The sequence below is a fragment of the Stegodyphus dumicola genome, chromosome 10, assembly GCF_044657685.1.
Source record: "Stegodyphus dumicola isolate Sdum_Otavi_A_Nest chromosome 10, ASM4465768v1".
In the NCBI taxonomy this organism is placed as follows: domain Eukaryota; kingdom Metazoa; phylum Arthropoda; class Arachnida; order Araneae; family Eresidae; genus Stegodyphus; species Stegodyphus dumicola.
Genome location: NC_140777.1, coordinates 180,487,906 through 180,501,041, shown reverse-complemented (window position 1 = coordinate 180,501,041; position 13,136 = coordinate 180,487,906). Strand labels below are relative to the sequence as shown.

General features: G+C 30.6%; 1 protein-coding gene and 1 non-coding gene across 3 annotated transcripts in view; both read left to right on the top strand.

The window, feature by feature from the left end:
• The window catches only part of LOC118200620 (polyprenol dehydrogenase-like), a 118,457-nt gene that overhangs the window by 103,492 nt on the left and 1,829 nt on the right, over nt 1-13,136 (top strand). For both annotated transcript variants that reach the window (XM_085825943.1, XM_085825944.1), the window contains 2 exons: nt 1,057-1,264; nt 6,291-6,504. In XM_085825943.1, coding sequence (XP_085682069.1) covers nt 1,057-1,264; nt 6,291-6,504 — 422 coding nt within the window. The remainder of the gene's footprint in view (nt 1-1,056; nt 1,265-6,290; nt 6,505-13,136) is intronic.
• TRNAM-CAU (transfer RNA methionine (anticodon CAU)) lies at nt 2,719-2,791 on the top strand. The gene has a single exon. It is a non-coding gene; the product is annotated as a tRNA-Met (tRNA).

Sequence of the window (13,136 nt, the reverse complement as noted above, 5' to 3'; positions counted from 1 at the left end):
AATAGAATATTCCAGTTAAGTGGCCGAGAAGTTGTTAAAGACTTGTTGAATGCCTATAGTTCATCCTGGGATTTACCAGGTAAATAACAATATGCAGGAAAGCTGTTAAAAAAAACTTTTTCACCCAAGAAAGGTTATGGTGGTAACCAAGGTCATCACACAGATAAGGTTAGGCTTTTCCTAATGTTATCATTATTTACAGAATGAGGAGAAAATACGACACAAAGAAAAGAAGTTTAGAGCACATTAGGAGTCGGTGATATCATACAAAAGCAACCTTGTAGTATAGTAACTTTGGTGATAGCTTGGCATTTTTATAGTCTCAAGAAACAATGATATCAATTACTAATTTTAGGGAACTTGAATCACTACTGCAAAAAATTCTTCATAAATATTCCTATATGCCAATCGCATGTTTCATAAATACCAACTGCATTGTAGTTCTGCCAAAAGGAAAATTAAAGTTTTTTTTAATCTCATTTCACCCATCTTTTCTCTTCATATTATTTACAGAAATCTCCATAATTTCTTTTTCAACAAAATATTCTCAGGTGCAATAATTTTAACGTCATGTGCATTTGTTGAAAGAAGAAAAAAAGACATTCTTTATAAGGGGAAATTTTTTCGGGCAATTAGACTTGGCAAAAGATTATTGAAGCACTGCATGATAGTTTACTGAATAAAGCAAAATGTTAAAAAAGAAAGTGAAAAAAAAAATCACAATTTTTATTTAATTAAGAGACGAGATTCTCAAGAATAACAAGTGTTTTGTTGATTTAAAAAAGAAAAAAAAATTATTTACAACAAGGTACTTTGAAAATATATTATTATTTGATAATACACAATTATTCATAAAAAAATTACACACTTTTTTTTTATTCTTAAGAGTAAGATATAATACTGTATCGAAGAATACAACTGCTTCTTCAGCCATAACACTGTGTCACAGAATACAACTGCTACTTCAGAAAAAAATTTGTTGTTCATGAAAAGTTAATATTGCATGATGTGTATTCTCAAGTAAATTCAATTTAAAATTTTCTTTTTTCCTTTTAGCCGGCATTATGTTTGTAAAAGAAGAATACACAGAAGATGGTTTTGAGAAGCATTTTGCAGTCAACTACGTATCTCATTGTCTTTTAACATTATTATTACTACCATTACTGGCAAAATCTGGGACAGCCAACACATATTCTCGAATAATTAACAGCACTTCTTGCATACATTATGTAGGATCTAAAGATTCTAAACACCTTCAGAAGAAGTAAGTGTACGTGAAGTACCAACATTACTCAAAATATAAAATTAAGCAAAAATCAATCTTAGATCGATGATGCGGTTTTATAGAATATTGATTTCATGAAAGAAAATTTCTTTATTTTCATTTTTATTAATAATGCTTAAGAAATATATAATACATGAAAGGTTATTTCTTAAATTAGTAAAGAATATTAATATTAAAAAATTTAAATAGTTGAGTAAGAGTAAATTTTTACCATCACCATTTTATAGTCTATTTTATATAATTTCATTTTATTTCAATGAAATTTATTTTGCCGATATCAAAATTGCATCATGTACACATTCAAAACTCTGAGTGTGTCAAAAGTATAAATAAAGCATGCTGTCTTTAACTACATAAATGTTTTGATACCGTTAACATTTACTAGAATATAAAATTTTTATCTTCTTTTCTGTGTGTAGCAAAGGCAGCAAATAGAAATGATTTTGAAGATGTTTTATGTCCAAAGATATTTCGTGACCTTTACTGCATAATATATTTCTTAAACTGATGTTTAAAATTATCATAAAATCCCTAATTATCCTTAAAAAAAACTTTTTTTTTTTTTTTTTTTCTCTTAAGCAAAATATATTTTATGTAAACATAGGATTTAGAATAAGTACATTTTTAGTGATTTGACAAGACCTAAATTTTAATCATTACACTAGGCTGAGTTTCTGGTTTTCTTAATTTAGAAATCGAGCATAAATTAGGGTGGTTCGTTATTTAAAGTATGACAAAGCAAAACTGTTTATCTAAGGGAAGGAATGCCTTCATGGAGAAATTTTCTAAGGAAAACTGGCTTGTATTCACGATGCACAGAGAAAAATCATGCAGCCGGCTTATTCCCTTGGGCTGGTTTTATTCCTTGGGCTGGTTTCTGGAACAAATTATCAGCAGTCTTTGAGCATTAGTGGGACCACTTATATTAAGAGCCAAGTTATTAGATTTGTAAAGTATATTATGTTAATTAACCAGTTATTATGATTCAAGTCAACTTTTTTCTTTTTGTACTTCACATGAGAATGCAAATTAGCTTTGTGTGTATTTAAGCTGAGGGTTTTGAATCTTTAGCCGAGATAGCTTCTGAAAATCTCATTTTGCTGTTGGATATTTTTAGCCAGCTTTATTTAAAAATTACATTCCAGCTTCAGTGTTCTTCATAGCTGATGCTTTAAATATGCACCAGGAAAATATATGAGCCAGCTTGTTCTATTTAATGTGTAATATTGGACCATGTTATGGACATTTGAATTTAATTGTCTAGTCCAGAGTTTCTTAAACTGTGGGTCGTGACCCCAGTGTGAGTTGCAGGATGTGCAGTAGGGGGTCGCCAGAAATGTTAGCAATTTTCAGATTTCTTTAACTTATTACAATAATTTTACAATTACCAAACATTTTTACATAATAAGGTATTTCTCTCGTCTTTTTAGCATGCCTTCGTAGTGTAGTGGTCAGCATGCTCGGCACATATTCGAGAGGCCTGTGGTTCGATTCCCGGCGAAGGCGCTGCTCATTTTTCATCTCTCCTGCTTTCAAAAAATACCTAATGTCTCTACATTGGAGCCCGAACTAAAGGGTGGTAGATGATGATTCTCCACCACCAGGATTTGGCATTTGGGTCCCCTAATCCCCAGTAGCCTTTTAAAAGGGGGAGTACATAAGGTATTTCTCCTGGCTTCTTAGCATGCCATTGTAGTGTAGTGGTCAGCACGCTCGGCGCATATTCGAGAGGCCCGTGGTTCGATTTCTGGGGCAAAGGCGTTGATCGTTTTTCATCTCTCTTGCTTTAAAAAATACCTAATGTCTCTACAATGTATCTGAAAACAGAAAATGATAAGACAATACAGAGAAAGGAAAAACGAAAACGTTTTGACACATTCTTTTATAATAGAAACATTCCTTTTACTTTAATTTTTAAAGTTAATGACCTAAAACTGCAATAATATATTACATTACAAGTGAAGAAACTGACAGTTGACTTACACATTGTCGGATTTGTGCAATGTTTATGGGATCCCACAAAATTCTCATAAATGTTATGGGGTCCCCATACCAAAAAGTTTATGAAACCCTGGTCTGGTCTGTTAAAATATCCAAAAGTTGTGGAAATTTTATCTGTAGCATAAATTGTGCCTTTATGTTTAAACTGCGAGTAAAATAAAAAGGTTATTTAAATCTTCTGTATTTTATGAGTTATTCAAGATGCAGGAATATCTCACTATCTGCCTAGTAGGGTCTGCAGAATTTTAATTTTTTCCAGTTGTAAAAACAACAAACCGATAGATTCTAATTTACTATCTGATTTGCAAATATTTAAAGTAGTATTATAATCTCTGGCGCAAACAGCAGAGTTTTGTTAATGCATTAGTTTTTAAACTACAAAGTTGTACTGCTCATGAACCTTCATTCACATCAATCACTTTTGCTATTATTGTATTCGCTTGCTGTTCTTGGAATCTAAGCTAAAGATAGGAGAAAGAATCAGAGGAGCATTAAACATTAGCTAGAATAAGCTGGCTCATATATTTTACCGGCAACATATTTAAAGCATTAGCCAGCTGGAACGCTAAAGCCAGATTATAATTTTTAAACAGTGCTGGTTAAAAATACTAATAGCTCTCCCAACTAAAGATTCAAAACTCTCAGCATTCTCTGTATTTATACACAAAGCTAGGACTATTGCAGAAAACAAGCTGTTTCAACAATGAGTATTATATATAGCAAATAAAAAAAGGGAAATATGTTGCAGATTATCTGCAGAATGCCTTAAGAAAATCAATAAGGCATTAAGAATATAAAATATGTATTTTTACTTAATTATTTGCACAAAGTTTAGCCTTTTTTTATGTTTGATTTTCTAAATAAAAATTAATTAAATCATTCTAAATTAAAATTCTAAATTAAACTATAGATAATACAACATTCCAATTTTTATGTTTCTGAAAGGCTCCTTGAAAGACGTATTAGCCGTGTTTAACAGTATTTTCTCTTTTAATACAGAAAGCAGTTTTCAAAGGTATCATGGCAAAGACAATGTGAAAAATTACTCATTCGAAACAAATGCTATTCAAATAAAATACAAGCAATTAAAATATATATATATATACATATTAATAAAAATAAAATTTTTAAAGAACTGTGTGAAGAACTTAATTTAACCATGCAGTTCCAATAATCAAAATGGAATTCTAAAAAGAAAATGGTTAAAAATAACTTTCAAAATACTCAGATTAGTATTAAAATATATTCTCTCCACTATTTACATTATTATGAAAATGTATGTAGCAAGTTGTATTAGATATGCTTTAGAAATGTTAACTGCATAAAAACTGGGAAAATATCATCCTTTTTTCTCAATCATTAACTTTTAAAATTATGTTTTAACTTTTGGGTCTCTTAAAAATAAAAATTGCCCATAAATGTTGTATTTATTGTATATTCATATAGAAGAAACGAATATGACATATTTTTAAACATCATAAAAGATCTAGAAATAATTTTGTATGTAAAAATAAAATATGAAAGACAATTTTGTATATTTTATTGCCTTAACATAAATCATTTATGCAATTGCACTTATGTAAAATTATCAGGATACAGTCAAAAGTCGTTAATTTGGACACCCATAATCCGGACCTCAAAGCTTCAAACTTTCTGCGCATGCGTCGACGCACGTAAGGCCTTTACGGCTGAGAATATGCTTGTGCGCATGCGCAAAATATGTTTACGAGTGCGCGTTTAATGTATAACGGATGGTAAAAGCTAAGCTAAAATTATTTAATTATCTATTTCAGTTAATGTTGCAGATTGCGTTGTTCCTTAATCTTCGAACTGGATCCGGCTTATTATTTTTTGCAGACTGTTAGAGTAATTTTATAAAAGTAAGCTTGAACTTTCGATTATGTCAAATAGAATTTCTGATATATATTTATTAATATGTAAATGATCTACAAAGCGAAAGTATGTTTTGAAGTTCATTAAACAAAAAGTGGAATTGCTACAAAAAATGGATAAAGGCATATCCTTTGTTTATCTAAACTTTAACGTTTGTTTATCTAAACTTTGTTTATCTTTAACGCTGCGGCGCCGCGCAATGAATTGGAAGTTGATCTGTCAGCACTATCCTTATATTCAGGGCAGATGTTTTTATTTTATTTGGCTTATAATTCCTTATTAAATGTAGTATTTCATCTCGATGTACCCCATCTTTGATATGATTTAAATCAAATTCCTCGTCATTATAATTCGCTTCCGATAGCGAAGAAAGTGACAGAAGTTATTCAAAACGAAAAAATTTCAATTGACAAAGTAGTCGGTATTCTCGACTCAGCAATTATAGGACTTGAACAGCGGAACTTTGTAACTGAACAAGAAATTATGCCTGTTTAAAGAATTAAAGAGAATGTATTATCACATAAAAAACGAAGCAACTTAAACAACTTACATTGAAAGAAATGTTTAATAAAATAAACAAATAAATACTAAGCTTTTTTTTTTTTTTTTTTTTTTTTTTTATACCCTTTAGATCATAATTGTTCTTTATTTCATAAATTACGGTTTCATATTTTTAATTTTATAATTTCTGCATGCCATCTTACCAGATTTAAACTGATGATCTATAATCCAGAATCGCCGAAGTCCGGATTAACGACTTTTGACTGTACTAAAGAAGAAAAAGAAACTGCCACTGAACAATAATACATATATTCATTCAAAAATGTCGCAAACTTTCAGGTGATTATCTTATTGACCTAGGTTACATTAATTTAATAGAATATGGCAAAGCACGCAAGGGCCATCTGCCTAGGGAAGAGATGCTTTTGTGGAGGACTTTCTTAGGAAAACTGGTTTAGATTCATGTTATATATAGCAGACAATCAGGAAAACCTTTCCATGCAGCCAACCTGAGTTCAAATAACTTAAATAAGATTTTTATATGTCATATATATAATTAAAGAAATTTTCTTATAATATTTTATAAATTGCATAATTCTTCTCTTATTAGGGCATATTACTCCAAGTACAGAGCATACATTCAGTCAAAATTAGCCCAAATCATGTTTACTTATTCACTTCAAGCTCATCTGTCTGCTGAAAATGTTTATGTTACTGTAAATTGTGTTCATCCAGGAGTAGTGAATACCGAACTTATGTCTTCAGTTTTATGGATATCACTTGTAGGTTCCATAGGTTCCTTTTTTCTGAGGATATTCTTAAAGGTACATTTTTTTATTATCATCAACATTATTAAATTATTATTAATTTTGAACATATAGATAGGTTAATTTAATTTTCAGTTTAATTTATTATATTATTCATTCTAATGTTTCCCTTAAAGAAATGACATTTAGGAGTTAAAATTAGCTTTAAGAAATATTTTTGTCATTACAGCTTTATATAATGTTAAATTAATGTATTTTGAAATTTTTACTTAATTCTTGTAATTTAATGCTATTTATATCTTGTTTTTTACGTGGTTTAGGTACTGGATAAAATTTTGTAGAAATATATACCATATATACTACTTGAATACAAGATCCCTCCTTATATTTTTGCATAAATTTTTAAGGGGGGAAAGTAGGCAAATACTCAGTGCAAGTAGCAGTAATTCTGATTAAAATTAAGTTACAGTCTGTCTATCATAAGAAAAGCTCTCGCCAGTTAGTATGCAGCTGTCTGTTGCCATACAAACGAGTCTTGACCCATTTTTCATAGGGGTGTCTTGAAGATGAATGATAAACTCTCTCTCCCTCAGCAAACAAAATAACAATAAAGTAACCATTGGTTTGTCCCTATTTGAAATATACTAGCCCTGTTGCTATAGTCACTGCCACCCACCAGACAGTAAGCTTTAATTATAGGCAATATTTTACTACAATAATAGAAATAAAAAATTATGAAAAGTTGGTAATAATCATTACCTATTTGTTTTCACGTATATCAATCAATACCTAGTATATAGTGGATGCAAAGTCTAAATTGTAATTTCTCAGCTAGATATAGCTGTTATTATTAACCATATTTATATACTGTATTCCCCCATTTTTAAAACTAATTTTATCATCTGAAAATCAAAAGGGGGAAGATTATGTGAGTCATTTAATTTCTGCAGAATGCAGTTACAATAAGAAATAACGAATGAAAAGTAGTCATGGATAAACTACCGGTAACTATTGCAATATTATTTCTTTAAAAGAAATTAATATTCCAATAAGAATATATATATATATAGTAATACACTATCTACATGTATTTAGGCACTCATGCAAATGCCTATGTCCTGATATGCATCATGCCTTCCACCATTAAATATCGTGTAGGAAACAACACTGGCTTCCTCCTTCCAATGGTGAGCACTTGCCTATAATGGAATTGGCCACTCCTAAGGCTAGAAAGTGGTGGCCATTATGTTGTGGAGGCACCTAATAGGTGGCCACTGTTACCTCCTATGAAGGGACAGACAATTTTACATCCATGCCTTCTCCAGGATTCAAACCCGGGCCCTTTGGTATCAGGCTCTCCTAACCACTATACCGTCTGGGCAGCACAATACTGGCATGCAAGATGCTACGAAGTGCAGATTTATCTTATTTCAAGAAAGATGTTACCAACACAAGATCATTTTCAAGATTATTTACAAGAATGTTTGTCTCAAAATAAGCTATAGACTTCTCGTTGAATTTCTCAGATGAATTCCGCCATTAAGATGGATGAAACACAAAATAATGCATTAATTTGGTGGCTACCCTAGTCTTCTAATATATAATCCCATGCGACGTTTTCTCATGGAGGATCTTTGTAACCACGGTCATTGATCCTGTTGCTCTGACTGATCTTGATATAATGGCATACATGTGTGACAAAACAGATTACTACATATATATCAAGAATATCTATATGATAAGGCACACTGAGCATTTGTGAAATATTTTTTAATAAAATGGTAAGTTTGGCTCTATTTCATTATAATAAAATCTAGAATCATTTGCATATATTTTACAAATTTCTAAAATATTTTGTGGAATAATGAGTAACTGATGATACAGTCAAAAGTCTTTAATCCGGACTCGTCGGGACTTTGGCGATTCCGGATTATAGATCATCAGTTTAAATCTGGTAAGATAGCATGCAGAAATTATAAAATTAAAAATATGAAACCGTAATTTATGAAATAAAGAGCAATTATGATCTAAAGGGTATCAAAATTTACAAAAAAAAAGCTTAATATTTATTTACTTTATTAAACATTTCTTTCAATTCGCGCATGCGTAAAGCATACATTACACATAATTGAAATTAGAAAATTGCAACCAGTAAACTATTTGATGTGTATTTGTGATATTTATAATGGCGAGGAATTTGATTTAAATCATATCAAAGATGGAGTATATCGAGATTATACTACACTTAGTAAGGAATTATAAGCCGAATAAAATAAAAACATTTGCCCTGAAGATAAGGATAGTGCTGACAGATCAACTTCCAGTTCATTGTGCACTGCGACGTACCTCCCCACCCCCCCCCCCCTCCGCAGAGCAGCGTGAAATTGATAAACAGATTTTGGAATGGTTAGAGAAACAAAGGATATGCCTTTATCCATTTTTTTGCAGCAATTCCACTTTTTGTTTGATGGACATCGAAACATGCTTTCACTTTGTAGATCCTTTGGCAGCTCCAGAATCAGAAATTCTTTTCGACATAATTGAAAGTTCAAGCTTACTTTTATAAAATTGCTCTAACAGTCTGCAAAAAAAATAATAAACCGGATCCAGTTAGAAGATTAAAGAACAACACAATCTGCAACATTAACTGAAATAGATAATTAGATAATTTTAGCTTAGCTTATACCGTCCGTTATACATTAAACGCGCATGCGTAAAGGTATTACATGCATGCGTAGACGCATTATGCGTTTACGCATGCACAGAAAGTTTGTAGCTTTGAGGTCCAGATTAAAGACTTTTGACTGTATTTTATTCATTACAAATTTGCAGCATGTTAGTTGTTCAATTCTTACTGTCAAAGAATTAAATAATGTAGAACTTCAAATACACAGATTAATTAGAGGTGAATGAATATTTGAAAAATCCACCTCATTGTGATCTTTTCTCTGCAGTTCAGATATGTTTAAACTGTTATGCAATGAAATTTAATTCTTTATTTATTACATTTTATTTAAACCAAGACTCTAATAGTTAAAAGTTATCAATCAGTTTATATGTTGGCACTTCAACTAACTAATTTAACAGTTTGAGTTGAAATAACACGGCAAATAATGATCATTGGAATTACTAAGGCTATAAGAGCATAATTTAGATAAATTTGCAGTGACGAATGAAATTATGCTCAATGTAAAATTTTAAATTATACAAAAATGTGACCTTAGTGTGACATAGATGGTTTCAGAAAATCCCCCCCCCCAAAAAAAAAAAAAAAAAAAAAAAAAAAAAAGGAGGGAGAACCTGAAGGAATTTTTTTGCTTCTGGAAAAGTAGAGCTGTGTATGTTCGCCCTCAAAATAAAAAAATCTATGCCAAACTAAGATTGCAATTTTGCCTCATTTTAAACTATACACTCCAAACTAAGTTATTTGGCGACTTAATCTCTTAATAGGTAACATTTCTCTGTAACGTGGAAATTTTTATAATCTGTTTTTACCTTATTTAGTGAGTTAATTCAGTTTAAAACAAATTTAATCTATAGTATTCAGCCTACAGGAAAGTTCTGTCCATTTTTGGAATAAAAATACAAATTTTTCTTACTGTCATTAAACTTCATTAAATAATATAATTGCCATTATTATTAATGACTTCTTGCCAGCATGAGGGCAATCTGTTTGATATCTTCTTCATTTTTGAATTTTTTGCTCTTGAAAAAAATTTGTAAGAACAAAAACAAGTGATAATCGAATCGAAGGGTGCTAAGTCCGGGGGAATATGGTGGATGCAACAGAATTTCCTAGCACAGTTCTGCAATTTTTTTATGAGCGTGGCATTATCAAAATTCAGTATGATGTCCTTCCTATTGATCATTGCCAGCGTCTTTTCTTGGACTGCTGTCATTAAATTATCCAGTTGCTGACAATACTTCTCCGAACTGACTTTTTGTTTGGTTTTGGCTCATAATGTTTTAATTCTCAAATGTTCCACCATATACACAACATTCTCTTATTCAAAGTCAAATTTAGTTTAGAGGTGGAAGGGCTAGGTTTTCCGGGTTAACAATATGCCCTTTTCCTTAAAATGTTTTCGTAGGTAATCTATTTTTCATCCCTAGTTATCATCCAGTTCAAGGACTCGATTTTGTTGCGAGCAAGCAGAGCCAGATTTAGACTTTACTAAATAATATGTATATTACTTGTGTGTAAATCTGGCTCTGCGGGCAAGTACCGATGTGCATATGATGACTCAAGCATCCAGATTCTTCTGACTTAATTCATGTGGCACCCATCTTTAATATTTGCACACCAATCCTGTCTTCCAAATATGGTCCAAAATGTTTTGCTGAGCTAAACTAAGCCTTTCTGCGATCTTCGTTGTTGTCAGAAAAGGATCTTGCTTCAACATGGTCTTAATAACATTGCTGTCGATCAAAGATGGTCACCCAGAACGTGGCTTTTAGAAAGGTCGAAATCACCTGTTTCAAATTTTTCTAACCATCTTCTGCATATCCTATCAGAAACTGTACATTCACAAATTCTTTCAATAAATTTTTCTTGTTGAAATTTGTATACAGTGGCATAAATGAACTTTATCAGTAACCATGAGTACATTATCGCTTCATACTCAAGACTAACGTGAATCAACTTTTAGTTAATTTGCTACGGCAATATGCATACATTAAGCGATAAAAATAAAGAGCCAAACATGCACCATATAAATGTGTGCTTACGTGTCAAAAATTTTTGTCATAAAAACGGACAAAACTTTCCGGTAGATCTAATACTTTTATTTCATTAACTGAATTGTTGATGCATTTTCCATGTTTTTATATACAAATGGGCAGGACTTTAGCAATCAATAACAATGTATGAATGACAACATTAATAGTGATCATATTAAGCAACATCTATTGTATCATGAAATCCTAATATATTTTCTGTTGGCTATCGAAAGCAATAGGTATAAAATGCTATGAAAAGTTGTATTCTACTTGCATATATTTTATAGTCATCAAAGTCACAGAATTTATTGTGTATGCAGTGCAAGAACTTTTAGAAAAAAATAATTCAAAGATTGGTAATTCAGTGACATCTTAAAAACTATTAGAATATTTTTGAGCACATAAATATCATAAAACGTTTGTATAACTTGATCTCTTTTCAATTAAATGCCACTTATGTAGTTTAATGAAGAAAACGTGGATCTTTTTCACTACTGCATAAAAGTCAAACAATTTTTTACGGAAAGACAATGTAATAATATTGCTTACTGACCAGTGTAAAATTACTGTAAATGTATTATTCTTATCTCTTATAACTGTGGTTTTAAAACCCTTTGAGGTTCGGTGCATGAAAAAAAAATTTTTTTTGAAAAATTAACTTTACACATAGATAACTAGCCTAATACAATGTTATTTCATGCTAAAAAAAAAAAAAAACAGAATTCATAACATGGTGGGATACCGCTTGTCCCACCGCGCATCTAGAGCAGTAAAATGGCATCTTTGCCTCAGCATAAATTCTCCTAACATGCAAATTTTAACAACCAGACAAAAATGCAAGATATAAAAAAATGTTTTTGAATAATTATCTAGAAAGTATTGATCATATTAGCAAAATAAAAAATATTTTTTCAAAAAAAAAATTACATGATTTAAAAAAAAAATGCTCTCCGTACGACTTTTTAGATATTTTTAAATGATTTCATAATATATTTGAAACAGAGAAGATTTCGCTCCAGTACTTTATTTGCTACAGGTTTGAAAAGGAAGATAGTTTATTTAGAAGGTCGTTATGATTTACACTCACATATCCGTTCAGTAGTCAATGACATTTCACGTTACAGAGTTATATTTTCATTTCTTTTGGAAAAAATACTAAATATGTTTCAAGTTTTAACATTATTGTAACTTAATAAAAAATATAAATTTTCATTATCAACATATAAAACCAACATGATACTTGAATTAAAAAATATTTGAACAGTGCTGCCATATAGTAGCAGCAATTCCTACATGCGTGGTGGGATGTATTTGGTCCCACCTTTTAATTTCAACCATTCTTAATTAATTTTTTTTAGAAAAGGAAACTTTCACATAAAGATATTCATTCTAACCCCAAACGTTGCTGTTCGGACAATTTTAAACTGCATTAGAAATAAATAAAGAAAACTGTTTCAAAATTAGACCTTCAAAGAATTTTTATTTTACATTATTTCCATGAATGAATACTAGTGCCGCCATCTGTTATACATTTAGAGAACTAAAAGGCATAAATGTATGTATTTTAAATGGAATTTTGCAGCTTTCATCTGGGAGATAAAAACTGAATAAAAAGGTGAGATGCCTGGCGTCCCACTGCCTGTCAAAAGGTTAAAGTGTATCATTCAGTTTCATTCTTTGTTTAGTGAAATAACTAACGTAAAAGATGTATTTCTTATGTTTCAAAAATTTGTACCATAGTCTACATGAGCTAACAATAAAAGTATGTTTTCTCACTGGAAGTATTGAATTGGTGCATATAAATCTCTCAAGGAAAAAATTGCTTTATGCATGTTGTCCTACAGCAAAATAGATCTAAAAACATTTATATCTACTTTTCTTGATTTTTTATTATGAAATGTGCAATTCACAGTTTATGAAAATATGGGTTTAATTTGAGAAAATTATCCATATAAGTTTATTTTTTTATA